Genomic DNA, 27,768 nt, shown 5'->3' with positions numbered 1-27,768 from the left:
TGTCAGTTTCCAATGCCCAAGGTTAAATCCATTAATATTAATATTAATATTAATATTAATATTAATTAATGGTTTCCCGAGAACGCCTTTTGCCTATTTTTGAGCAACTCCGTCCAAACCGACGCTACTCTAAGGTCGTTTTATATTGTATAGGTAGGGGTGAATACCGCGGGGCGAAAATCCCGCGCCTAAAGGTAAGACGAGCCAAATCGGAAACAGATTTGAAAATTTGAAGAGATGAAATTGGACACCGCTATACTTTGTTAAAAATTGATTGTTTCGAAGAGCGGGAGAAACGGAACTAAATTCCATTTGGAAATGGCCGCGAGCCTCGAAATCCCCGTTTCACTTTATCCACCCTTGATTTGATCTGGCTCTCGTTTAGAAAAATACCAGTTCTCTTCCAACATTATCGGGCCGTTTATACGCAGTTGCGGGTTAAAGGCCTAGGTTTTCTTCCGCCTGTCACCCTTTAAATTTACTTTCCTTCCAAACAAATACCCTGGTGGTAGGCCAACGTGCTCTGCTGTAGGCCTTCCACCAGGGTATTTGTCTGGAAGGAAAGTAAATTTAAAGGGTGACAGGTGGAAGAAAACCTAGGCCTTTAAGGGGGAAGACTACAGTGGTCATTGTCTACTTTTGCGCTATTTCAAGCTGAACTCTTTTAATTTTGTATTTTAACTTATAAAATTAATATTTAAGGGTAGAACAGCCTCTTATTTAGGGACTTAAAATTTTTTGACAATTTAAAATTTAAAATTAATTAAGTTTTTACGTTTTAATTCGGATCCCCTGAGTTAAACATGTTGGACAAACGCCGAAACTACCCTTTAGTTAGGACCTTATATATCGTTAACTATTAATGTTATAATTATGAAAATTATTTTAAGCACTAGAGGAAGGTTCAGCCTAATAAGAAAAATATAATTAAATTATGTAATTGTTAAAACAGAAACGTTCAGCTTGATCGAAAAAGAGGCTTTTATTGTATTCTTCCCCCTTAAGGATTACTATTTCGAATTTCGAATTTGGCCTATTTTCGGTTGAATCCTAAAGGTTCCTACGCGTCAGTGGCGGATACATATGGGGGATCCCCCCCTTGACGCTTAAGCTTTGCATGTGACTTGATGATTTGTAATTACACCCATAGCTCAAGATGTCTTTTAGCGCCCCCCCCCCCCTTGAGTTTTTTCTGTATCCGCCACTGCTACGCGTGTTATATTAATCCATTTTAGAAATGTTTATAGCGTAAATTTCATGGTAGTGAATAAATACCTAATGTAGATTATTATTATTAAGCTTCAGTATAGCGTATTTTTAATATTAAGCTCCTAAACAATCATCAAATGTACGTCAACGTGGTAATCTCGGCATTACCCATTCTATACTTACCCTGGACTCAACAAACGGAATTTTTTTAGGTTTACCCCACTTGTAATACTAAAAATAAATTAACACCACTGTTATTAAATCTTATCTATGTTAATTAATTAATTATCACTTTGAAATATAACGCAATAGACGGTATTTTCCTAAATTATACAACGCGCGTGAGTACACTTAGAAATTTAACCCGCCGATTTACCGTAAATTCGTGCTAGTATCTTTCAACCAAATTTACTAGATATTTTGCCTTTCTTAATCTGCAACTGAGTATAGCTATTTGTTACATAATAAGTAACATAATAACCCATAAGTATCACACTTACCATTGATTCAATGCTAAGATATACAGGGTGTCTTCATTTGATCGGCCCAGGCATTTTTCTCAAAAACTATACTTTCTAGAAATGTGAAATTTTCAGTATGTACTCTATCGGGGAGATTGTTGTTATTTGTAAATTTCTGAAAAATCGAGAAATTGTTCACGGTTTTAGAAGTGTTAGTTTTTGAACGATACGTGGTAGACGAAAAGTTTCAAATTTGTTTGATTTTCATGACGAATTATTTCAGTGACGAAATGTTCGATTTCCACCATACCAATTCCATTAAAGGTTTTCGAGTATGATCATCAACTTGCTTATTAAAACTTTGCGACTCGAGTGTGGACTATTTTCACTTGTTCCTGGATTTCGGACTAGGGTAAGAAGAGTAACCCAATGTCTAATGACGTCATTTTACTCCGATTCTGTGGTGGTGAATAGTTTGAACCAACCTATACACGTGGCAATGAACGCGAGTCACACCCACGAGCAAGCTATGAACACTCTGACCCTAACGAATAGCTCAGGTTGTACAGTAATAATCTCCACCAGAACAATCGAAGAGTTTAGTTTAGGGTAAAAGTTGTACTCAATTTGTTCCAGAAAAATATTCACCAATAAGCAGAAGTCTGCTTATTCAATAATCTCCACCAGAACAATCGAAGAGTTTAGTTTAGGGTAAAAGTTGTACTCAGTTTGTTCCAGAAAAATATTCACCAATAAGCAGAAGTCTGCTTATTCAATAATCTCCACCAGAACAATCGAAGAGTTGAGTTTAGGGTAAAAGTTGTACTCAGTTTGTTCCAGAAAAATATTCACCAATAAGCAGAAGTCTGCTTATTCAATAATCTCCACCAGAACAATCGAAGAGTTTAGTTTAGGGTAAAAGTTGTACTCAGTTTGTTCCAGAAAAATATTCACCAATAAGCAGAAGTCTGCTTATTCAATAATCTCCACCAGAACAATCCAAGAGTTGAGTTTAGGGTAAAAGTTGTACTCAGTTTGTTCCAGAAAAATATTCACCAATAAGCAGAAGTCTGCTTATTCAATAATCTCCACCAGAACAATCGAAGAGTTTAGTTTAGGGTAAAAGTTGTACTCAGTTTGTTCCAGAAAAATATTCACCAATAAGCAGAAGTCTGCTTATTCAATAATCTCCACCAGAACAATCGAAGAGTTGAGTTTAGGGTAAAAGTTGTACTCAGTTTGTTCCAGAAAAATATTCACCAATAAGCAGAAGTCTGCTTATTCAATAATCTCCACCAGAACAATCGAAGAGTTTAGTTTAGGGTAAAAGTTGTACTCAGTTTGTTCCAGAAAAATATTCACCAATAAGCAGAAGTCTGCTTATTCAATAATCTCCACCAGAACAATCGAAGAGTTGAGTTTAGGGTAAAAGTGGTACTCAGTTTGTTCCAGAAAAATATTCACCAATAAGCAGAAGTCTGCTTATTCAATAATCTCCACCAGAACAATCGAAGAGTTTAGTTTAGGGTAAAAGTTGTACTCAGTTTGTTCCAGAAAAATATTCACCAATAAGCAGAAGTCTGCTTATTCAATAATCTCCACCAGAACAATCGAAGAGTTGAGTTTAGGGTAAAAGTTGTACTCAGTTTGTTCCAGAAAAATATTCACCAATAAGCAGAAGTCTGCTTATTCAATAATCTCCACCAGAACAATCGAAGAGTTGAGTTTAGGGTAAAAGTTGTACTCAGTTTGTTCCAGAAAAATATTCACCAATAAGCAGAAGTCTGCTTATTCAATAATCTCCACCAGAACAATCGAAGAGTTTAGTTTAGGGTAAAAGTTGTACTCAGTTTGTTCCAGAAAAATATTCACCAATAAGCAGAAGTCTGCTTATTCAATAATCTCCACCAGAACAATCGAAGAGTTGAGTTTAGGGTAAAAGTTGTACTCAGTTTGTTCCAGAAAAATATTCACCAATAAGCAGAAGTCTGCTTATTCAATAATCTCCACCAGAACAATCGAAGAGTTTAGTTTAGGGTAAAAGTTGTACTCAGTTTGTTCCAGAAAAATATTCACCAATAAGCAGAAGTCTGCTTATTCAATAATCTCCACCAGAACAATCGAAGAGTTTAGTTTAGGGTAAAAGTTGTACTCAGTTTGTTCCAGAAAAATATTCACCAATAAGCAGAAGTCTGCTTATTCAATAATCTCCACCAGAACAATCGAAGAGTTTAGTTTAGGGTAAAAGTTGTACTCAGTTTGTTCCAGAAAAATATTCACCAATAAGCAGAAGTCTGCTTATTCAATAATCTCCACCAGAACAATCGAAGAGTTGAGTTTAGGGTAAAAGTGGTACTCAGTTTGTTCCAGAAAAATATTCACCAATAAGCAGAAGTCTGCTTATTCAATAATCTCCACCAGAACAATCGAAGAGTTGAGTTTAGGGTAAAAGTTGTACTCAGTTTGTTCCAGAAAAATATTCACCAATAAGCAGAAGTCTGCTTATTCAATAATCTCCACCAGAACAATCGAAGAGTTTAGTTTAGGGTAAAAGTTGTACTCAGTTTGTTCCAGAAAAATATTCACCAATAAGCAGAAGTCTGCTTATTCAGAATTTATCTGGTAAAATGGCTACAGGCAGCTACTCTTCTTACCCTACTCCGAACAAGCGAAAAGCCCAAAATAATGATTTTCTTTGAAAAAAAATTACTTACAGTAGAATGTAAATTTAATTTAAAAAATTTGTACTCGTATAACTAGGTCTAAAGGGCCCGGTGCAGAGACATTTTTAAGAATCGCCAAATTGCGATTCATCGCCAAATTAACAGAAAACGCGCGTGCTATCGAACTTCGCGCCGAATCGGTGTGCAGAGACACGTGGCAGAGACATCTCGCTCGCAAAAATAACAGGAAGTCGCACTGTTTATTTTGCGAGTGGTCTTGGGCAGTCGCTAGCCGCCGAAAAGCTCGCAAAAATAGTGGCAGATTGTGTTACATAAAGAGCTCGGGAAATAAATTGAGAAGTAAACGCTTTTTACCTACTTTAATAAGATAAATTTTACAACACGATAGGTCAGAATCTTTTAAATTATTAAAATTTGAGTTTCTAGCTCATTATCGCTTCCCGAAAAATGTTTTTGTCGAATTATTGTCAGAGCCAAGGCCTAACCACAATCACGATTTACGAAACACTAAAATAAGCCAGCCACTCTTACAAATTTTACAGGTAAGAATAAATTATAATAGGGAATCTTATACACTACTACTTTGGGTGTATTCAAAGCCTTGGTTTATTTATAGATCCTTATTTGCTGGTACTGTATGCAGTGGGTTTTAACTAATGAGTCGGTAATGACATGGTGAATTGGTTCAGTGTATCAAGGATCTTAAGCTATCAACCAGCGTTTATACCAATTCATCTACCGAGAAGAAACCTTTCCTCAGGTAGACTAGGAGTTGCGATAAAAGATGTATTGGAATATTCAAGTTTATTTGGCATGCATCAAGAGCTTACCGAGCCAATAATTTGATGTATTACCTTAAAAGTGTTCGTCAGTTAATTCTACACGCTTATATCATTTGTTACAATTTATACCTGGATTAGGCTATGTAAATGCCAGATAATTAGGTAGAACAACAACTTTTATCAAATACTAGGACCATTGTTTTACGTGTGATCAATATAGGATATTTCGCTAGAAATTGCTTTAGACAATTACCATTTTTTGTGACCTCGTGAAATTGCTGTTTTTTTATTTATTGATTTATGTTATAACTAGTTTTATTTTAATTGCTATCAGCTAAGTTTTTAAATAAATATTTTCCTAAAAACCAAATGATACGGCTCATTTTCTAACAGAGAATCATTTTCGGAAAATGTTGGCTTATAATAGTAATGAATCTTTTTTTTAATTCGTTATTTTATTTATGTACCAACCATATTATAAAAATATATCTTTAAAATAACAAAACCATTAAACTGTGTAATAAATGCAACCAATCTAATAAATAATAAGAGTAAGAAAATGATATAATCAGAAGAAACTAATTTTCATGCACTATTTAAGGCTTTAAAAAGATTTTGGATAACCTCTCATTCTTCAGAAACTGTTTTGCTTTCCCTTCGTGGCTATATTATATAAATTTATTTTAATACAATAACGGATTTAACTATAAAAATTATAAAACCTAATAATATAATTAGAGTTAGGAAATTATTAATTAGAAGAGCCAGGATTTCATCGTCAAAATACAAACCAAACGTAACCACGTGATAGCTTTTTGCGTCAGAAATGGAGCTCTCCCACTGGTCCGTTACTTGGTTAAAAAAATTTGGAAAAATAACAGCGTCGCCGATTAACAGGAATCGCTAAAACGTCTCTGCACCGCGATTTCGATTGCGAGGATCGCCAAATAAACAGCTCGCCAAATCTGAATCGCTAAATTGCGATCGTGTTAAAATTAACAGGAATCGCAAAACGTCTCTGCACCAGGCCCTAATTGTTTGGAAAATCGAATATTTTTCGTACCAAGGCCTAATTGTAATCTTTTTCATACACATCCCTTCAATTTAATTCCGGTCATAATTTCACTCTCGCGTATCACGGATATCTCCAGTAATAACTGCTTCCATAGGGCCCTGAATTTTTGATTTACCAGGACTCAGGTTCGCCCACATAACGTCAAATCTGGGAAACAAACATTTAGAGGGAAAACTTTAGCGTTTCGATTTTATTTAAACAAAATTTAAATATTTTTGTGGTACGGGGAAAAATACAAACTGATTTAGGAACAAAAACATTTTTTAAATTATTTTTAGCGATGTTTTATGTAAATATGACATAAAAAGAAACAAGAAAATGTTATTTTTCGCGGTTTTTAGATAATTTAAAATCTTTACATTTCAGACTGTTTGCGCAATCTGGTAGGACACCGTGAATTTAATAATCGGCTTTTACTGTCGCTAACTCCTTATCAAATACATATCAAAAATGTTTGTATTAAAAACTGCGTATCAATAGCGTTTTACAGCTTGAAACACTAACCTGAAATTTATCACAAATTTAATTAAAAAAAATGTTATTTTTAATCTAAATTATTGGACACTGGTTGTAGCAGCGCGTTGTAAATTCCCCAATGGTTGATACGAAGGGAGGACTATTTGAACAATTTCTTGGGCAAACATATCCTTAGGATGGGAAAAAAAAGTGAAACATGTTTGTATTTCCAAGTTACAGATGACGGCGATCACCCGACACTCGTAACGACGATAACATCCTAGCAAGTAGGCGAATACCGAGTCAGTTTGGTCGGGAAGATGAGTGGGCCAGTTATCTTAAGAAAGAGAGCAAATACGTTTTAGTGCGATTAAAACTTTTTTCCTTGACAGAAATAGAGAGTATCGCTTCATTTCGATTGGACACGATTTCGGATGAAGAGAGGGAACCTTAAAATTTTACCGTATTTACTCTCTGTTCGTTTGCCCAAGACATAAGTCCGCCTGGATGGAAATCATCAATGTTGTATTTCGCCTTCAGTTACTCAAAGGTCAGTGCAGTTTCGTACCAACGTATTGGATAACGCGAACACCGTGCTCGGGTTCACCCTGTTCGTCCTGTGATTACCGGAAGATAAGCCACGCCCCTCCACATTTCCCCGCGTAATATTTCCCCCTTTCTCACGATCATACATGAATGCTCTCGGCCTCATTTTGTGAGCCCAAGCTCGAGTTGAGACCGAGCTTACGGAAAAGGCCACACTTCTGATGAGGGGGAAGATATTATGGTAAGATCCCGGTGTGGGCGGAGAATATCTCCTGGAAATCATGAAAACACAGGCTATATTATTCTGTGAGCCAGAGCTCGATTTGAGACCGCGCATACGGAAGATACCACACTTCTGAGGAGGTGAGTAGGAGACCAAGCTTAGGTTTTAAGCTATGCTCCCGATAAGTGATACGATCTCCGTGTGGGTGAAGGAAATATCATGAGAATCATGAAAACACAGGCTATATTATAATGTGAGCCAGAGCTCGATTTGAGACCGAGTTTAGGGAAAATGCCACACTTCTGAGGAGGTGAGCACGAGACCAAGCTTAGGTATGGGCGGATAATATTTTTTTGGAAATCATGAAAACAGAAGCTATAGTCGCGGCTTTTTATTATCTGTTAACCGGAATAAGTTAACACTAGAATGAGCTAACACTGCTCATAAACTTCGTAATTTTTATTTCGTTTCCTTAGCAAAATAAAAAAACTATACTATTCATTAAAATAATTTAAATTAATACATAACTATTAAATGGTTCTTTAATAGGTGGTTTCTTTTCGCTTGTTCCGGGATTTCGGAGTAGGCTAAGAAGAGTAAGGCTATGACGTCATTTACTCCGATTAGTTTGAGTCGGAGTAAAAATGTTTTCCCAAAATGGCTGCCTGTGGCCTTTTAGCAGACTAATTCTGGCTATTAGACGACAAAATCCGATTTACTCTCTTTACACCTCCTTTTAGAAGGAGTTAAAAGAGTAGCCCTAATACTCCGGAACAAGGGATAGTTTATGAACTGGAGTAATTCTTATCCCCGGAACAGGCGAATACAACGTTTTAGGTTAAAAAGAGTACACTTTTAGTCCGAGAACAGGCGAAAAGTAACCACCTAATGTCAACTACGTTTTTCTAGGAAGCTACGGAAATAAGTGAAGTTTTTACAGAACCGTTGGAAAACAAGGCCATCTTGCGAGACTAACGTAAAAAGGAAATAAGTGTTTCGACTCACCGGTCAAATCCTTGATGGCGTTATCCAGATGTTTTCCGTTCTCGATCTTGCTGCCGCCATCTAGCGGGGCCTTGGGGAAGTCGCTCCATTGATCGCTCTCTTGTTGGTGTTGCGCGTTCTTCAACAGGTTGATCAGAGCCTTCTCCGATTGATTTTGTCCCTGAACGAGAGACAAGGAACGCCGTCAGATGGCGCGACGAGTGAGACCGAGTAATCGATAAATATCAAACTGTCATTTCGTCGTCTAAGCGCGTCAATAATTACCGTCTGTTTCGCGTTGATAGACTTAATAGGCTTCGAGCATAGGAAATATAGCGCCATCTGTCTTAATATCCGCCAACTAAATATGTGAAGAAATAACAGACGACTTTTGCATTTTTATGATTTTCGGATGAAATTTCAGCTCTTGTACAGAGATAATTTTGAACGAGCAAATAGCTTTCCTATATTCAATTTAATACTCGGTCGGTAGGCGGTGATATTTATGAGCAAAATTTAAACTACGCGCGAAGCCTATAGGTATCCATTTAATATAATCAATAATCAGCACCATCCTAGGCCTAAGTCATCAAGCGACTTTTAAAGCCATTAATTCAGGTGGCCGGGTTACAATGCGTAGGAGGGTGGTGGCAAGCCCTTTATGCCACGCGAGCCAACAGCTCCCTACACTAACTATTACCGTTAACCTCTAAGTATTTATGGGGATCGAACCCGGCCCCTCTTGCTGCGAGGTGAAAGTACTAACCACTCGGCCACCCCATGTGAGAAAGTATTATCTATAATTTCGTATCGCCAAAGCGCCATCTAGCGACGAAAGTAACAAACTAGAAACTAAATTACCTCGTCTCGTTCACTCGATTCTTCTCCGTCAATATTTAAATTATTCAGAAAGAAATTTGGTCCCGGTTTCTTAGTGTCGTATCTCATAGCTCGACTGAAAGGCGCCATTTCGGGTTCTTCCCTGGTGTTAACGCGCGGAACTTCCAGATACGGGCGAAATAAGTTCATGCGCATATCCGGTAACGGTTCCGCAAACTTTTGTTCTGAAAATTTAGGCAAATAAAAAGTTGATTTTTTAAAAAACGAATTACTGGGACTAATTTTCACGACGAAAAATAACCCATTTAGGCCTAAAGGTGGTGGCGTGTTCACTGGGACGGGATTTCACGACGCAAAATAACCCCTTTAGGCCTAAAGGTGGTGGCGCTTTCACTGGGACTGGTTTTCACGACGCAAAATATCCCCTTTAGGCCTAAAGGTGGTGGCGTGTTCACTGGGACGGGATTTCACGACGCAAAATAACCCCTTTAGGCCTAAAGGTGGTGGCGTGTTCACTGGGATGGGATTTCACGACGCAAAATATCCCCTTTAGGCCTAAAGGTGGTGGCGTGTTCACTGGGACGGGATTTCACGACGCAAAATAACCCCTTTAGGTCTAAAGGTGGTGGCGTGTTCACTGGGACGGGATTTCACGACGCAAAATATCCCCTTTAGGCCTAAAGGTGGTGGCGTGTTCACTGGGACGGGTTTTCCCGACGCAAAATATCCCCTTTAGGCCTAAAGGTGGTGGCGTGTTCACTGGGACGGGATTTCACGACGCAAAATATCCCCTTTAGGCCTAAAGGTGGTGGCGTGTTCACTGGGACGGGATTTCACGACGCAAAATAACCCCTTTAGGCCTAAAGGTGGTGGCGCTTTCACTTTGACTGGTTTTCACGACGCCAAATATCCCCTTTAGGCCTAAAGGTGGTGTCGTTTTCACTGGGACTGGTTTTCACGACGCAAAATATCCCCTTAGGCCTAAAGGTGGTGACGTTTTCACTGGGACTGGTTTTCACGACGCAAAACATCTTCTTTAGGCCTAATACATTTTTCTTTTGCGCAGATGCTCAGAATGGTGGCGTTTTCACGCTAGAGAACACCAGCCTTCAAGTGAAGTGTCCACTTTCTCAACGTACCTTTCCGTTGGACGTCGTCCATGTTCTGCTTCTCGAAAAAGTCCTCCATTTCGTTACTGGCCCTTCGTGGTTCGGATTCATCTTCGTATTTCCGTAAAGAAGTGAACGATGATAAAGGCGCTTCTCTATTGTTATTATCGTCTTCGTTAAACGCCAATTTGGGCTCGTTGTCATCGTCTTCGGAACTAGCGTCGTCAACAGGAACCCATTGCATGCCAGCTTCGGTGTAAACGGGTCGTTGGTCCAAGTCGGAGGACAAATCGGTTTTAATTACGGGCAACTAAAAATAAATACAATAATTCGTAAATTAATTTCGATTAATTAGTTCGCTGACGTTCCAACCGATGGCGCTGCTTACTTCGTCAGCCGGGTACCTGTCGGAGTCGTCCGCTCGATCAATATCTTCTTCCCACGTGCCGCGCTCGTCATTCAGATGCTCCAAAGAGGCCAAGAGATTTCGCAAAAGCGGAGGCGGCCTTTGAGGAGCCTTGTCGTCGTCGGAGGAATGGTGGGGCCGATTCAAAGACGTCGTTCGAACGTTCCTTTTCTCTTCTTCCGGTTCCAAATCGAACAGGGGTCCACCCGGAAGAGCTAACAACGTTGAGGTGGATTTGATACTATGCTGTGGGTTCGATTCCGTCTTGGAATTGGGATAGAACACCTCGTCGGCGAAATCGGAACGGTCTTCTTCTTTGTTAGGTTTAAATCTGGAACGCCGGAACATCACGATTTAGTCACTTAAACATTATATTTGTTCAATAAACTTACTTAATCAAAGCTGAATCTTCCGGGGACATAATCTCCAGAGCTTCTAGTATTTCTTTGGTCTGAAGGTTTGAGAAGATACCGGATTAATACGAGTTTGTTTGCTTTGGGACAAATAAACTACTGGACTGGAATTAAGATTGAGGGCTGGTGCTATTGTAGAAAAACCGCTCGTAGCGCCAAGGTGTCAGATATTGGAAGGATTTCCACTCAAATATTAAATAAGCTGACAACTAGGAGCAACAAACCCAAGGAGAACGCAGCTAGCCTTTAAGCACGCTAACGCATTGTTGTGTACAAATTTCATTGGACGAGCCTTAACGCTGAGCGTTTTACGGAAAGGGGGAAGAAAATTTCGTAATTTTCCCCTTCCGACGGCAGTAGGCGCTAGAGCGTCTAACCAATGAAAACTGTACGCAAGAAAATGCACGACTTTTGACGGGTTGGGCTTTCCTAGTGTGGGGTGCTGTGTTTGTTGCTCCTAGCTGGTTATATTTTTAGCTCGTTATCATAAGGATTTGTTCCGAAGTGGTATTGAACAGGTGGTAAATAATGGTAAATAAAGTTATGGTATAAAATGAGAAAGTGGTAAAAAATGGTACATAATGGTAAATGATATTGCCATGAACTATTTACAGTATTTAAAACTTAAGCCTACATTTATGGAGATACAACCTTTACGATTTAGAAGAGACTTGTACAGTAATGAAAATAAAGTTTCAGATATTCTAAAGTTGATATATTCCGTTATGAATGATTTTCTAGATTTCATATATTATCATACAATATAACCAATATTAACCATTATTTACCACTATTTACCATATTTATCATTATTTACCATTACTTACTATATTTTACTATATTTTCCATATTTACCATATTTTCCACTATTTACCATAAATACCATTATTTACCACTGTTTACCATATTTATCATATTTCCATTATTTACCATATTTACCACTATTTACCATATTTACCACTATTTACCATATTTATCATATTTCCATTATTTACCACTATTTACCATATTTACCAATATTTACCATATTTACCATTATTTACTATATTTACCAATATTTACCATATTTACCGTAATTTACCATTATTTTATTACCAGAGGTGTGCACAATATTCGAAAAAAATGTATTTTTGGAACACTGGTTTCGCGATTCTCTCGGTAGGAGGGCTGGCGGCCGATGCAATTCCCATGATGGAGTTTTTGCTTATGATTCGTGTTCAGTAATTTAATTGTACAAAGTTTGATAGTAAAGCGAACGAGGACGTACCACAGGTGGAACGGTCATCTTGAGAAGCCTGACGCAAAGGCCAGGGTCGTAGCTGAGCCGGTGCATCTCGGCGTAGAGAAGATTCTGCACCACGCATTGCGTGTACTGATGCTGCCATCTGTAGCCACCGACCCAAAGACGCTTGAGCTCTTCTTCGAGGAGCCTCTGCAGTGAAGCTGGGACGTCCGTGTGACGATGGAAGTCGCTCGCACCCGACGACTCGGTCTTGCATTCGCCAAATAAGAGGTCTGTAGAAAGTCATCATTGTATAAATTATGAGCATTTTCTAATTTCGGGGTGATCTTTTCCACAGTGAATTTCAGGCAGGAATCCATACCTCTACTTGGAATGCTTATCGCGGCAGAATTTCATCTCGATGTGGCTGACGGTTTGTTTCACGTCACTATGTTAACTTAAAGGGAGTATAACCTTTTCAGGAATTTGGGGCAATACATAATTCACTTCCCTCATTTTTCTATCCACGTGTTATACGTAGTGTGAAATACAGTGGTTTTTGAGGAATTATCCCTGCTTTGGTAGTGCTTTAATTTCTCATATCTACTGGAAGCCCTTTCGTGAATCTAAAACCACGTACCTCATTATTAATAAATTATATTTGAATACATATCCAAACTATAATGAAAATAATTAATTTATAGCTCGGATATTGTTGTGTATATGTTAATTAAGGGTACATTTAAAAAATAAACACTAAATATGAAACAATAAAGGTTTCAAGTGAGAAAACCTCTTCAGGGCGGACATGCTTCCTCTAATAGAAGAATTGGGTGTTTCTACTCTCGTTCTAGACTAGCACCATGAGTGAGAAAAGAGAGAAGCTATGGCGCACCCTCCCAAACAAGGAGGGTTCTACTCCCTTTAACAAACAACAACGTGAGAGGGGAGCGTGCGCAGAGAGAATTTTTTTCTCATAGCCATCAGAGTGATCTTACCATACGCGATACGGCAGGATAAGCATTCTAAGTAGAGGTATGTATTCCTGATTCAGGATAACAAAAAAAATATGAAGCCCCAAAAAATTGGCTTTGTTTGCAAGTTCTCTTCCTACTGGTTAAAGTGGCTTTCCCCCGAATTCTTCGGTTTCCCCGTTCCATAAAACTTGTTAACGGTAATAGCAAGTGTAGGGAGCTGTTGGCTAGCGAGGCACGAAGGGTTTGTCGCCGCCTACCTACGCCACCTACCAGGCCACCTGAATTACTGACTCTAAAAGTCGCTAAATGACTTGGACCTAAATTAGAATTTCTTTTGTTTTAGATCTTAGACAACGCTACAACCTTTGCCCTCTTTAGTTCTAGTTGCAGAACCAGGTTTTTTAGTATTCATGATTTTCAAACTAATTTTCACGTACATTGGTTTCAAAATAGTTTTTGGAAATTCTAATTTCAATAGTTAATTATTTAAAGAATCGTTAACTAAATAAATAAATTAACAAACCTATTTTAAGCACTAGAGAAAAAATTTATGTGCAAATGTAGAATCAATACTAATTGATTATAAAATTAACTTGCTGTCTTTTCAGAGAAAACAGCATTTCCATCATAAGTTGAAAATGTAATCTACAAATGAGTTTGAAAATTCGATACCAGACAAGAAAATAAAATTTACCATTAAAACAGAATTCGCTTTCGTCACAAACATCCTCGCTGAATAAACAACCTGCAAACGTAAATATTTGTTAAAGATTGCGTACTATCACAAGAATCTAAGGAGCAAAAAAAAATATACAACCCCCTTCCGCATTGTAACAAAAAGCAAGAATGACTTAACAAATAATCTGACCCCTCCATTATAATAGCGCCATAAGTCTTAAAATTGTTTAATTTGCATTCAAAATTCAATTTTTAATTGTTTTACTTCTAGAAAATTAATAATAAATATTAAATTCATAAAAAATAATAATTCATAAATTCATAAAAAATAATAATTAATAAATCCATAAAAAATAATAATGAATAAACTCAAAAAATAATAATTAATAAATTCATAAAAAATAATAATGAATAAACTCAAAAAATAATAATTAATAAATTCATAAAAATAATTAATAAATTAATAATAATTAATAAATTGATAAATTATAATTAATAGATTCATAATAAATAATAAATTTATAATAATAAATAAATCGATAAATAATAATAATTAATAAATTGATAAATAATAATTCAATTCAATCACTGTTTATTTCCTGCAATTCAACATGTTTAAAACACTTTTCATAGAGTTACAGGTTTTGTTATATAAATACTATTTTTATATTTTACATTAACTTCATTTCTCGTTATCAAAGATTGTCTGTCAAACCTAACGTTATACAATTTTAATAGCCAATCAGAACAAATTGTTTTCGTCATTTAAAATTATTATTTTCGTAATAATTTACATGTTTCTCAATACACGATTTATAGAAGACCATCCAGTTCAATTTTATATATCTTCATAAAGTGTATTAGTTAAATCCTTCTGGAATTTATATTTAGATCTCACAAAAATGTCTATTATTTAATGTATCATCCCCCCCCTTACGGCAATAAAATACTGGACTGGAATTAAGATTGAGGGCTGGTGCTATTGTAGAAAAACCGCTCGTAGCGCCAAGGTGTCAGATATTGGAAGGATTTCCACTCAAATATTAAATAAGCTGACAACTAGGAGCAACAAACACAAGGAGAATTGTTGTGTACAAATTTCATTGGACGAGCCTTAACGCTGAGCGTTTTACGGAAAGGGGGAAGGAAATTTCGTAATTTTCCCCTTCCGACGGCAGCAGGCGCTAGAGCGTCTAACCAATGAAAACTGTACACAAGAAAATGCACGACTTTTGACGGGTTGGGTTCTCCTTATGTGCGGTGCTGTGTTTGTTGCTCCTAGCTGGTTATATTTTTAGCTCGTTATCATAAGGATTTGTTCCGAAGTGGTATTGAACAGGTGGTAAATAATGGTAAATAAAGTTATGGTATAAAATGAGAAAGTGGTAAAAAATGGTAGATAATGGTAAATGATATTTCCATGAACTATTTACAGTATTTAAAACTTAAGCCTACATTTATGGAGATACAACCTTTACGATTTAGAAGAGACTTGTACAGTAATGAAATTAAAGTTTCAGATCTTCTAAAGTTGATATATTCCGTTATGAATGATTTTCTAGATTTCATATATTATCATACAATATAAACCAATATTAACCATTATTTACCACTATTTACCATATTTATCATTATTTATCATATTTACCATTATTTACCATTATTAAACATATTTACCATATTTGCGATGCTTGCGGATTGCCTAGAGAAACTAAATATCCCTTAGCTATAAATAAATAAATACAGTCTTCATTTGTGATAGACCCTAATGCGATCATACACCTAATGATACAAAATAACATTTATTGGAATATGTTTGTGTACACTATCCACATCGTTGGTCTTGATAAAAACGTTAACATTTACCCTTTAAAAAAATACATTCTTATCTATCCTAAAGCCATTACCTTTTAGAATTATATTGACCTAAAAAAGCCATCGAACTATAAGCACATAAAAATTTGTCAAAGCACTTACAAATTAGTTTAAGCAATGCAATAGAATTTGGAATGCGTAGGAGCAGAAGTACATAAGACATAACGTACGAAATAAGTGTAAATCTAGCTATCAAATTAAAACCTTTGCAGGTTCAAATTGGTCGAATATTTCCGGCTTTAATTACTTCGCCTACTACTGTAAAATATAAAAATTACACCGTCCAGGGATATTTACGGTATTATTGACTTTGTGTTTAATTTCCGATGAACTTTTTTTAGAAAATCATAGTAACCACGTGTTTTGCCTGCATATTGGTTAACTCTTCGAAAAACAACCAATGTATGCAGTTAAATAACGATATCTCAATGTTGTGCAATTATTCTATTTTTAATATTCCAATATCTCAATGTTGTGCAATTATTCTATTTTTAATATTCCAATATTTTGAAAAATATTCTATTTTTAATATTCCAATATTTTGAAAAATATTCTATTTTTAATATTCCAATATTTTGAAAAATATTCTATTTTTAATATTCCAATATTTTGAAAAATATTCTATTTTTAATATTCCAATATTTTGAAAAATATTCTATTCAAACGAATAATATTCTTATATTTAGAAAAATATTTTACTAATATAAATAATATTCTTATATTTAGAAACATATTTTACTAATATAAATAATATTCTTATATTTTGAAAAATATTTTACTAATATAAATAATATTCTTATATTTAGAAACATATTTTAGTAATATAAATAATATTCTTATATTTTGAAAAATATTTTACTAATATAAATAATATTCTTATATTTTGAAAAATATTTTACTAGTATAAATAATATTCTTATATTTTGAAAAATATTTTACTAATATAAATAATATTCTTATATTTAGAAATATATTCTATTCGCATAAATAAAATTCTTATATTTTGAAAATTTTTTTACTAATATAAATAATATTCTTATATTTTGAAAAATATTTTACTAATATAAATAATATTCTTATATTTTGAAAAATATTTTACTAATATAAATAATATTCTTATATTTTGAAAAATATTTTACAAATATAAAAAATATTCTTATACTTTGAAAAATATTTTACTAATATAAATAATATTCTTATATTTGGAAAAATATTTTACTAATATAAATAATATTCTTATACTGGAAAAATATTTTACTAATATAAATAATATTCTTATATTTTGAAAAATATTTTACTAATATAAATAGTATTCTTATATTTAGAAACATATTCTATTCGCATAAATAATATTCTTATATTTTGAAAAATATTTTACTAATATAAATAATATTCTTATATTCTGAAAAATATTTTACTAATATAAATAATATTCTTATATTCTGAAAAATATTTTACTAATATAAATAATATTCTTATATTTTGAAAAATATTTTACTAATATAAATAATATTCTTATATTTTGAAAAATATTTTACTAATATAAATAATATTCTTATATTTTATAATATTCTTATATTTTGAAATATATTTTAATAATATAAATAATATTCTTATATTTAAAGAATATTCTATTCACATAAATTATGTTCTTATATTTGAAGATTATTCTATTCACATAAATAATCTTCTGATATTTGAAGAATATTCTATCCGCATAAATAATTTTCTTATATTTGAAAAATATTCTATTCGCATAAATAATTTTCTTATATTTGAAGAGTATTCTATTCACATAAATAATATCCTTATATATTGAAAAATATTCTATTACCATAAATAATATTCTTATATATTGAAAAATATTCTAATCGCATGTGATTGCTATATTAAAACAATTGGCCTCCTGGCTGGTGAGTTAATATATATCAATTTAAATGGTCCTTTTTTTTACCGCGGCATTTATACTGCCTACTTATAAACACCCATGGCAGCAATGTTGACTGGAAACAAAGACATCCGATATACTTCAGGTAGGAGTATCCCCGGGTTACGAACCCCCAAAAAAAGACCCAAAATGGTATAGAAAGTAAGTAAGAAAGGTAGAAGCGTTGAATCCAGCTGACAGGTTTAACAAGAAAAGTAATAACAAGAGCGGACGATATAAGTGGCAGAAAAAAGACGCTTTCAAAGGGAAAGCCCATAATCACCGAAAATAGGAAAATTATATAGCGGACAATAAGAAGAGAATTGGGAAGACACTCCCGGCCTCGTGCTGACCAAAGACTGTCCGTGACAGCTCTCCTAATGGGGAAAAAACACTCGTCCAACTAACCCGGGGAACGTCCAACTGGATGGCTTTAAACTACACGCTTTGTTTCGCGTCCGTTACAGGCTTTTCCACTCCTTATGCTCGCAGTTTTCCCTTACTTAGCTCGAAATTCGTTCTCACTATTGCCGCCATTTTTCCTCATTATTGCCGCCATTTCTCCTCACTATGGCCACCATTTTCCTCACAATGGCCACCATTTTCCCTCACTATGTGCACCATTTTCCCTCCCTATGTCCACCATTTTCCCTCACAATGGCCACCATTTTCCCTCACTATGTGCACCATTTTCCCTCCCTATGTCCACCATTTTCCCTCACAATGGCCACCATTTTCCCTCACTATGTGCACCATTTTCCCTCCCTATGTGCACCATTTTCCCTCCCTATGTCCACCATTTTCCCTCACAATGGCCACCATTTTCCCTCACTATGTGCACCATTTTCCCTCCCTATGTCCACCATTTTCCCTCACAATGGCCACCATTTTCCCTCACTATGTGCACCATTTTCCCTCCCTATGTCCACCATTTTACCTCACAATGGCCACCATTTTCCCTCACTATGTGCACCATTTTCCCTCCCTATGTCCACCATTTTCCCTCACAATGGCCACCATTTTCCCTCACTATGTGCACCATTTTCCCTCCCTATGTCCACCATTTTCCCTCACAATGGCCACCATTTTCCCTCACTATGTGCACCATTTTCCCTCCCTATGTCCACCATTTTACCTCACAATGGCCACCATTTTCCCTCACTATGTGCACCATTTTCCCTCCCTATGTCCACCATTTTCCCTCACAATGGCCACCATTTTCCCTCACTATGTGCACCATTTTCCCTCCCTATGTCCACCATTTTACCTCACAATGGCCACCATTTTCCCTCACTATGTGCACCATTTTCCCTCCCTATGTCCACCATTTTCCCTCACTGTGCACCATTTTTCCTCACTATGTCCACCATTTTCCCTCATTATGTGCACCATTTTTCCTCACTATGTCCACCATTTTTCCTCACTATGTCCGCCATTTTCCCTCACTATGTCCGCCATTTTTCCTCACTATGTACACCAATTTTCCTCACTATGTCCACCATTTTCCTCACAATGTCCACCATTTTCCTCACAATGTCCACCATTTTCCTCACAATGTCCACCATTTCCCTCACTATCTCCACCATTTTCCCTCACTATGGCCACCATTTCCACTCACTATGACCGCCATTTTTCCTAACTATAGCCGCCATTTCCCCTACTAAAGTGCTTACTATGCTACCTTTGAGTATGGCCTGATTTTAAATTTGTAGACGAGTGCGAAAACTTACCCATTTATCGGTTATTTTTTTAAACAAACAATTGTATACAGTGAAATAACGATATATTATTGATTATACAAATATTCCATTTATATTATTGATATATTTTCAAAAATAATTCGTTCACGTAGATTACCATAGCTATATACAAAAAATTACTTTAAATTTCACTTTTATTGTTGAAACCAAATGTCAAAGAAATAAGCTATATACTTATATACACATGATAGCAATTGTACAGCGCATTTAGGAACGAAATTATTTCTTCACGTAAATAATTTATTATTAAACTATTAAATTACGCGAAAAGGTAGAAAATTCCATAATAAAAAGGGTGCAAAAAAGTTTAGCTCTAAGAAATTTAAAGTAATGATAAAACTGACAAAATACTCTGACCAATAGGTCTTCGAGGGTAAAATTGAAACGCGAAACTTGGACCAAATAGATCTTCGAGTCAAAAACAAATTAAAAAGTAACGAAAATAGCCAGAATTTCCAGCGGTAGACCGTTTTCACTCTGTTTAGAGCTCATTAAAATCACCGTGTCGGTCTGTCTGTCTGGGCTGCGAACGCTTACGCATTTTCGGGGCAAAGTGTAATCACTGCGTTCGCAGTTTCTTGGAATTAGCGAAAAGCTATTTTCCGAAAGAGCCCTCTTTTTGTCATTCGGTGTAGTATCATATTTTTTCAATTTGTGTTAGTATCGGGCGGGATTCGAACCCGAGCTCATCACGACAGTTGAGCGTTCTACCACAGAACCACGGACACTGCATTATAGTACATAGCGGTTTTTATTAATTTCAGCTCCGACTTGGAGCTCGGACTGAGTTGAATGAGAACAAAGCCCAAAGCTTCCCATCGATCATTTAAAACCTGTTGCCATAGTTACGCGCGACTGCAGCGCCAATCTTCGTGCGGAGAGATAATGATGTACCGGACCGTCTTACGGGCGCTTCGTATTTAGAAGTCTGACGCATTGTATCTGAATGATATAATTTTAATCATCCTCGTTCAGTATTCTCAAAGTTGTCTTTGGACTAAATGATGCTATTCACTATAGGATTAATTAAAATCGTAGACATTTAGTAAAGAAGTTAAATAAAAATTAGATTGATATAATAGCTTTGAATTTAGAATTTAATTTGTAGTTTGCTCTTCAAAACGTCGGTATAGATCATCCTTGGTTTAAAACTTTAAACGCGAAGGCGGGCAAGGCTTAAGGTTTTTCAAAGCGTATTGAGAAAATTATACGGAGATATCGCCTTCAGAATAACGATTATTATTATTAGTATGTATATTTATGATATCAAATAATAGTTTTAACATTTATTACCTTTATAATGTAGAAATTACCAAGTTCAATCAAAGCGAATCGAGTCTCTCAAAATTTAAAATCCCCAGCAAAATCCTATGGGAATTTCCCTCGATTCATACGCGAACAGTGGCTATCCAATCATTCCAATGTTAGACATTTTGTACATCTGATTTCAATATGTAATTGATTAAAGTTATTAAAGTTACTAAATTGACGTGATTAAAAGTGATTTCACAACTGATTTGAACACCCGAAGTCCCTCGGAATGAATATCTTATTATAGACTTCTGGTTGTACCTTTAAGCTCACACACTCAATTTAAAACTTGGTCCATAACCACTACGCTCTCTATAGTAAATTTCAGAGAAGTTTTAATTATTTTAACGGTTACCCATAAACATTTTGCCAATTTTAGGTTTTTTGGGCTCCCATTATGGGCGCCATCACTCTTTGTAGGCACCGATACCTTTTTATTTATTTACTCGTTCGTTCGTTCGTTTAATTATTTATTAGTTCATTCGTTAATTTATTTATTTATTTATTAGTTCGTTTATTTATTTATTCGTTCGTTCGTTTGTTTATTTTTCATTCGTTTATTTATTTATTTATTCGTTCGTTCATTTGATTATTTATTTATTAGTTCGTTTATTTATTTATTCGTTCGTTCGATTGATTATTTTTTCATTGGTTTATTTATTTATTCGTTCGTTCGTTTGTTCATTTATTTATTCGTTCGTTCGTTTGTTCATTTATTTATTCGTTCGTTCATTTATATATTTATTTATTCGTTCGTTCGTTTATATATTTATTTATTCATTCATTCATTTACTGATTTATTTATTCGTTCCTTCGTTCGTTCGTTTATTTATTTATTAATTCGTGTATTTATTATTTTTTTAATTTATTTATTCATTTATTTATTTTTATCTTTTTATTCGTTCGCTCGTTCATTTATTTATTTTTTATTTTTATTCGAACGTTCGTTTTTTTATACGCAAATAAACAGACTACTAAGCTTATGACCATTCGAAATTTATTTCTATCATTAGAATTACAATTAAATCTTAATCTATACAAAATAAAATTGGCACCAAACCCCGGAATATAAGAGCTTGCTAAAAGTCCCCTTCGAATTCATTATCGGGATTGGGATAAAGTGCAAAGCAAGCGAAAAACAGGTCTGTGGAGGAAAAAAAAAGTAGAAGGTTATCGGCGAGGAAATATCCCTACCGGGGGAAACGTGTACAAATTGGGCGTTATATTATCTCCGTAGCCACGGAATTAACGATGTCCCGTTGTCATGGTTACGCCCGAGTAAGGCGCCCAGGAAAAAAAGCTGATAAAGAAGAGCATCTGTTGGGTCATAAAGAATAAAAAAGCAACAAACCCGGACTGCAACCGGTAATCTGAGAAAAGCCCGGAGACTTTTGACCAGAACGGACGAGAGGAAATCAAAGCGTATCAGGCTATTATAACGAGGCAAAGCCCGGCTTTGGGGGAAACAATAGCGTATAATTGATGAGGCAACCAATACCCCCCCCAACTCTTAATGTTTTTGTCTAGCCGGATTTACGGGAGCGGTGAGATAGGTGAATCCACCGCCTGCCGGGGAACCGATGTTTAATACCGCGAACATGGACTAATAATGAAGAAAAAACGATCTTTTGATAGTTGTTTCACCGGCAGAGGGCGAGTGCCGTCTTGTAAATTAGTCTACGTACAGTCAAAAGTACATCAAATATCTCTTACGAGATAAGTATCCGTCTCTCTATCAGGGTTGGCTCATTTAAATCAGTTTGATTTCAATCAAGATTTCAATCAAGATTTCAATCAAGATTTCAATCAAGATTTCAATCAAGATTTCAATCAAGATTTCAATCAAGATTTCAATCAAGATTACAATCAAGATTTCAATCAAGATTTTATTCCAGATTTCAATCCAGATTTTAATCCAGATTTTAATCCAGATATTAATCCAGATTTTCATCCAGATTTTAATCCAGATTTTAATCCAGATTTTAATCCAGATTTTAATCCAGATTTAAATTCAGATTTTAATCCAGATTTTAATCCAGATTTTAATCCAGATTTAAATTCAGATTTTAATCCAGATTTTAATCCAGATTTTAATCCAGATTTAAATTCAGATTTTAATCCAGATTTTAAACAAAATTACAATCAAGATTTCAATCTAGATTAAAATCAAGATTTCCATCCAGATTTCCATTCAGATTTTAATCCAGATTTCAATCAAGATTTCAATCAAGATTTTAATCCAGATTTCAATCAAGATTTCAATCCAGATTTTAATCCAGATTTTAATCCAGATTTTAATCAGGATTTTAATCAAGTGATTTTTAAAAAAATTATTGATTTAAATCACACGATGTATTTCAATGGTGGAATAAAACACCTATGCATTAAAACAACTTACATTAAATGAAAAAACCACTTTTGCATAGTGAAAGGTTTTAAATATTTTTATTTAAAAATATCAACATGACTAGTTTCGTTACCGTTCCTGTAACATCATCAGGTTAAAAATATTTTAAACCTTTTCTCTATGCAACAGTGGTTTTTTCTTTTAATGTAAGTTAAGATTTAAATTAACTTAAAATTAAAAGTAAAATATCGCTTAATTATACAGTATAATTAATTAATTAATTAATAGTATAAAAATCAATAAAATCTGATTTAAATTTTAAATAAATATAATCGATTGATTTGATTTTAATTATAAAAATCAAAAAAGTTCCAACTTCGCTCCTTATACTGCTTTCATGTTATTTACTAGAAACACGTAGTGTAATTTCAACTTTTTACATCGTTAGACATATATTTTGTGCGTTGTTGCGATTTGTCTTTCGAGGATTGGTGGGAAATCCGTGTCGAGCTGGCGAAGGTTCATGCATCATTCTCTTGTAAGATATACATTATAAACAACTGGTAAAGCTTATTGTATTTCAATCTAGTCAAATCTTTCAATTTGACTCAAAATTGAGTATTTTTTGTTTATTTGTAAATGAAAAAAACATTCTTTTAAAATAAATAAATTCCAATACAGATTTTTGTTCACAATAAATTAAATAATTTAACAAACTTTTCTTCACTAATAATTGAACAGCTCTACGAATTTTTGTTCACTAATAATTGAAAAATTCCACGAATTTTCGTTCACTAATAATTGAAGAATTCTGCGAATTTTCGTTCACTAATAATTGAAGAATTCTACGAATTTTCGTTCACTAATAATTGAAGAGCTTTCGGATTTCTATCAAATATCGTAACATATAAAAAGTGGAAACTACTCGTAAGTAGAACTTAGATCAAAGTTTAAAGATTCTATTTTCCATCAGCTGTTGCTAATTCATAACATTATTAATAATGGAATTTTTCAAACATCGAGCAAAATATTTGTAAAGCTAAAAAATAAAACCCAATCGTAATATAAAAAACAAGATGACACATAAATTTGCGTTAACACAATCCATCCAATGTACTAAGTATATCTGGTATATTAAGAGGTAAAGTTTAGAGCAATTTTTATTAACCCTTGACATATTTGTTTTAATATTAAACTTGACGAACCAACTCATACATTTTTACAATTTGTAAATCGATTTTTTAGAATGCCAGCTCAAATATGAATTAATTAAAATACAATGGTTATATACAATTTATTTGGCCGTTACTCTAACGGTTCAGTGCGATGCCAAGGGAGTCCTTACCCCATCTAGTGACCAATTTGTTTTACTTAACATTAACATTAATTGTTTTCCCTTAAACTTAATTTTTGATTTATCAATCCCTGTTCATGCATTTAATAACCCGATTCGTCAATCACCCTGACCATTCTAAATCACTTAACCTTTAACTTGAATATGCAAAATATATATGTGCACTCAAATGTCCGTGACATCTTGTTAGTAGCTATCAAGGAAAACGACCTTCGGTATGACCTTTATTTAACAATATGATTTTTCCCTCAGACCTAAGGCGCTTAGTAGGATCATATTAACTTCTAGAATATTTTTGCGGAATATTTTCGTTAAGAGCCGCTCTAGTCTATGCACGCTATAAAGTGTTGCCGTATATAAAAAAAATAATACCCTGATATTGAAGATACTCTAAATTTCGCCTTCCAAATCGATTTCGGTCTTACGATAGCCCGTATCAATGTACGTCTTTACGGTGCTAAGCCTTAAAACCTTGTAAACGTGCCCAGAAAGGTTTTTTCCCCCAAGTAATATGTGAAATATTAAAAAATACAAAAAGATGTAAATTGGGCATTTTTACGAGGGAAACGGGGTAGGTACATTTGTTCGAATTTCATTCGTCCGAACCGCCGAAATAACAAATGTTTCAATTGTTCGAATTGGACAACTTGTTTGTTTCATTCGTCCGAATCGGTAGCATCACTTGTCCGAATTCTGTCGCTAAATTAGTATTTCTTATTGCTGTTTTTTTCGGTCCGGATTTTTTTTAGTGCAAGAATAAAAAATAAAAAACTACATTGTAAATATCGTTGTTTGTTAGTAAGTGGGACTGTGGGAATTGCGTTGAATGTTGTGGATATTTTAGTTTAGGTTAGTTTAGGTTCACGTTAATGTTACTATTTTCTTATATTAAAAATATTTCAAAAAAAAACAACCAATTCCTAATGTTCGAAAAAACGGACCAACGATTATTCGAACAAATGAAATTCGCTATTTAAGTTAACATAAATTGAACGACTAAATCACCAACAAAAGTTGTGATAAATTTTTCGGGCATAAGATCCTGTTTTCCGGCATTCGGACATTTGTACCACCGTTCGGACGAATGAAATTCGAACAAATGTACCCAAATCAGGGAAACAACATTATTCCACGTTCCAAAAAAGTTACAAATATTAAAACTTGTAAATTATTATAGGTTACAATAAGCGAGTTCCCATAATATCTGCCACATGCGCAGTTAGATGAAAAAGCAGATGAGGAGGGAACTATGACGTTATACCTCTGCGTGACCTCTTTGACCTTTGACAACCGCTTAAGCTAGGCTGGTTCACACGGGCAGTGTTTTCCTGATTTTCTCGTTTTACCGCCTTTTCCAGTTGTTCTGAAAACGACTGTACACACCGACATCATTTGCTGGATTTTACCGCCGCGAGCGCGACCGGTACACGAGAAAACGGAGGACCTTTTTTTGAGGCGCGTTGGGCTCGACCAATCAGCGAGCGTTATGCCAAAAATTCGTAAGCCTACTTTTAAAGACTTTCAAAATCACTCCTTATATCACGTGACACCGTAACGCTCGCTGATTGGTCGAGCTCATAGTGCTTAAAAAAACGGGAAAATAAAGTAGAGATATTTCAACATTTTTTTGTCCGTTTCGTCGGTTACCGGCAGCGCTGGCAACGGTAAAATCCGTCAAATTTTTTCCGTGTCGTCGTTTTCCTGCCCGTGTGTACCAGCCTTTAAGCTTCCCTTTGTTGTGACAAGTACCATCCTAATAGTTAATTTTAAGGCGATAGATGGCAGTGCGGTTATTAGGTATATACAGGTTGGAAGCCAAAGCCGTGGTTCATCCTCGGTACTTCTCCTAGTACACCAGAGTGCTGCGGTTGGAACACTTCTACAGGCGCTGGTAGGCCACAAATGTAGCACGACTTGTTTTGGAGTTATTAGCACTTTCTTGCAATTTTCCCTTTTACGACCTTTGTGATTTTGGTAAAATTTTTCTCGACTTCCTATTAGTCGAATCCGATCGGGTCCACGCTATTTAGGCCTAAAACGTGACAAGAAGCACTTTTGTAATTGGAACCAACTTTCTAACACTTACGGTTCTCGAGATAGTTTTTGGATGACCTTGAAGACATGGTTCAAGGTCATCGAAATTTTCAATGTAGGTTTCCCTCTACAAACTCTACGCGACCTAAAAATGTCAAATTCGTACCTAAAACTGTTTTGGAGATATTCGCCCTGGTTCATATTTTAGTGGACATCCTGAATACATTTATACCATATATACAATTATACAATATTTAATTATCTATTTACACGTCTCTCGTACAATCTTTAAAACTGAATCAAGCCTACGACTAAGGTACAACTTGTTTTAAAACCTACCAGTACTATCTTTAATATTGAAAGGGGTTGCGCTAGTTATTTTTAAGGATATTGTGGTACGGGATATTTCAGCTCCGTTGCCAACCGTTAGATGGCGTTAAAGGTGAGCGGGTAGAGACGCTAGCGGACTATGAGTTATGCATTATTCATGAAACTTTATGGCATCCACGCGTTTTTACAGCCGAGCGGGTGCTAGCTAGCAACGAAGGACCTTGGGCTCTTTCTCCCGACAGCGAAGCTATTTAATGAGCTCTATGGGTACTCCAAAAAATCGTAACTTCTTAGTAGGGTCAAGCGAAAAAGAACGTGTGTTGGCCACTTTTTACGGATTCTTATTTTGGAAGTGCTACAAAATTGCGGAAATACCCGCTAGTTCTTCAAACCCACGCCATATTTCTATTTTTAGAAAATATTGAATTTTGTTTATTTTTTTCTTTACAAAAGATTTTTTATTTATGATATGTCCGTGTTTATAACTACGTAAATATTATTTTACTATGACGTCATTATTGACATACAAAACTATACTCTTTTTTAGAGAGGAGTCAGGCCGGCTAATTTTAAAACCCGACCCGACCCGACTCGATTAAAAATACGAAATTTAAACACGACCCGACCAGGTCTACCAAATTTATTTATTTCGGAAACCCGATAAGACCCGGCCCAAAAAAATTGAAACCCGACCCGGCCCGGCCCCAGACAATTTTTTAAAATTTTAAACCCAACCCGACCCAGCCCAGCCTGAGAAAATTTAAG

The 27,768-nt window shown here is 35.1% G+C and overlaps 1 protein-coding gene across 2 annotated transcripts in view; it reads right to left on the bottom strand.

Annotated features, from left to right (window-relative positions):
* The window catches only part of IA-2 (tyrosine phosphatase IA-2), a 321,090-nt gene that overhangs the window by 229,712 nt on the left and 63,610 nt on the right, over positions 1–27,768 (bottom strand). For both annotated transcript variants that reach the window (XM_090160120.1, XM_090160121.1), the window contains exons 2-8: positions 14,082–14,132; positions 12,456–12,703; positions 11,168–11,226; positions 10,758–11,106; positions 10,400–10,679; positions 9,282–9,484; positions 8,442–8,601 (exon numbers count right to left, since the gene is read on the bottom strand). In XM_090160120.1, the coding sequence (XP_090016246.1) occupies positions 8,442–8,601; positions 9,282–9,484; positions 10,400–10,679; positions 10,758–11,106; positions 11,168–11,226; positions 12,456–12,703; positions 14,082–14,132 (1,350 nt within the window). The remainder of the gene's footprint in view (positions 1–8,441; positions 8,602–9,281; positions 9,485–10,399; positions 10,680–10,757; positions 11,107–11,167; positions 11,227–12,455; positions 12,704–14,081; positions 14,133–27,768) is intronic.

Source organism: Leiobunum rupestre, chromosome 10 (genome assembly GCF_980474605.1).
Source record: "Leiobunum rupestre chromosome 10, qqLeiRupe1.1.hap1, whole genome shotgun sequence".
Taxonomy (NCBI): Eukaryota; Metazoa; Arthropoda; class Arachnida; order Opiliones; family Sclerosomatidae; genus Leiobunum; species Leiobunum rupestre.
Note: the sequence above shows the minus strand (reverse complement) of the source record. Positions and strands in the feature narration are given on the sequence as shown.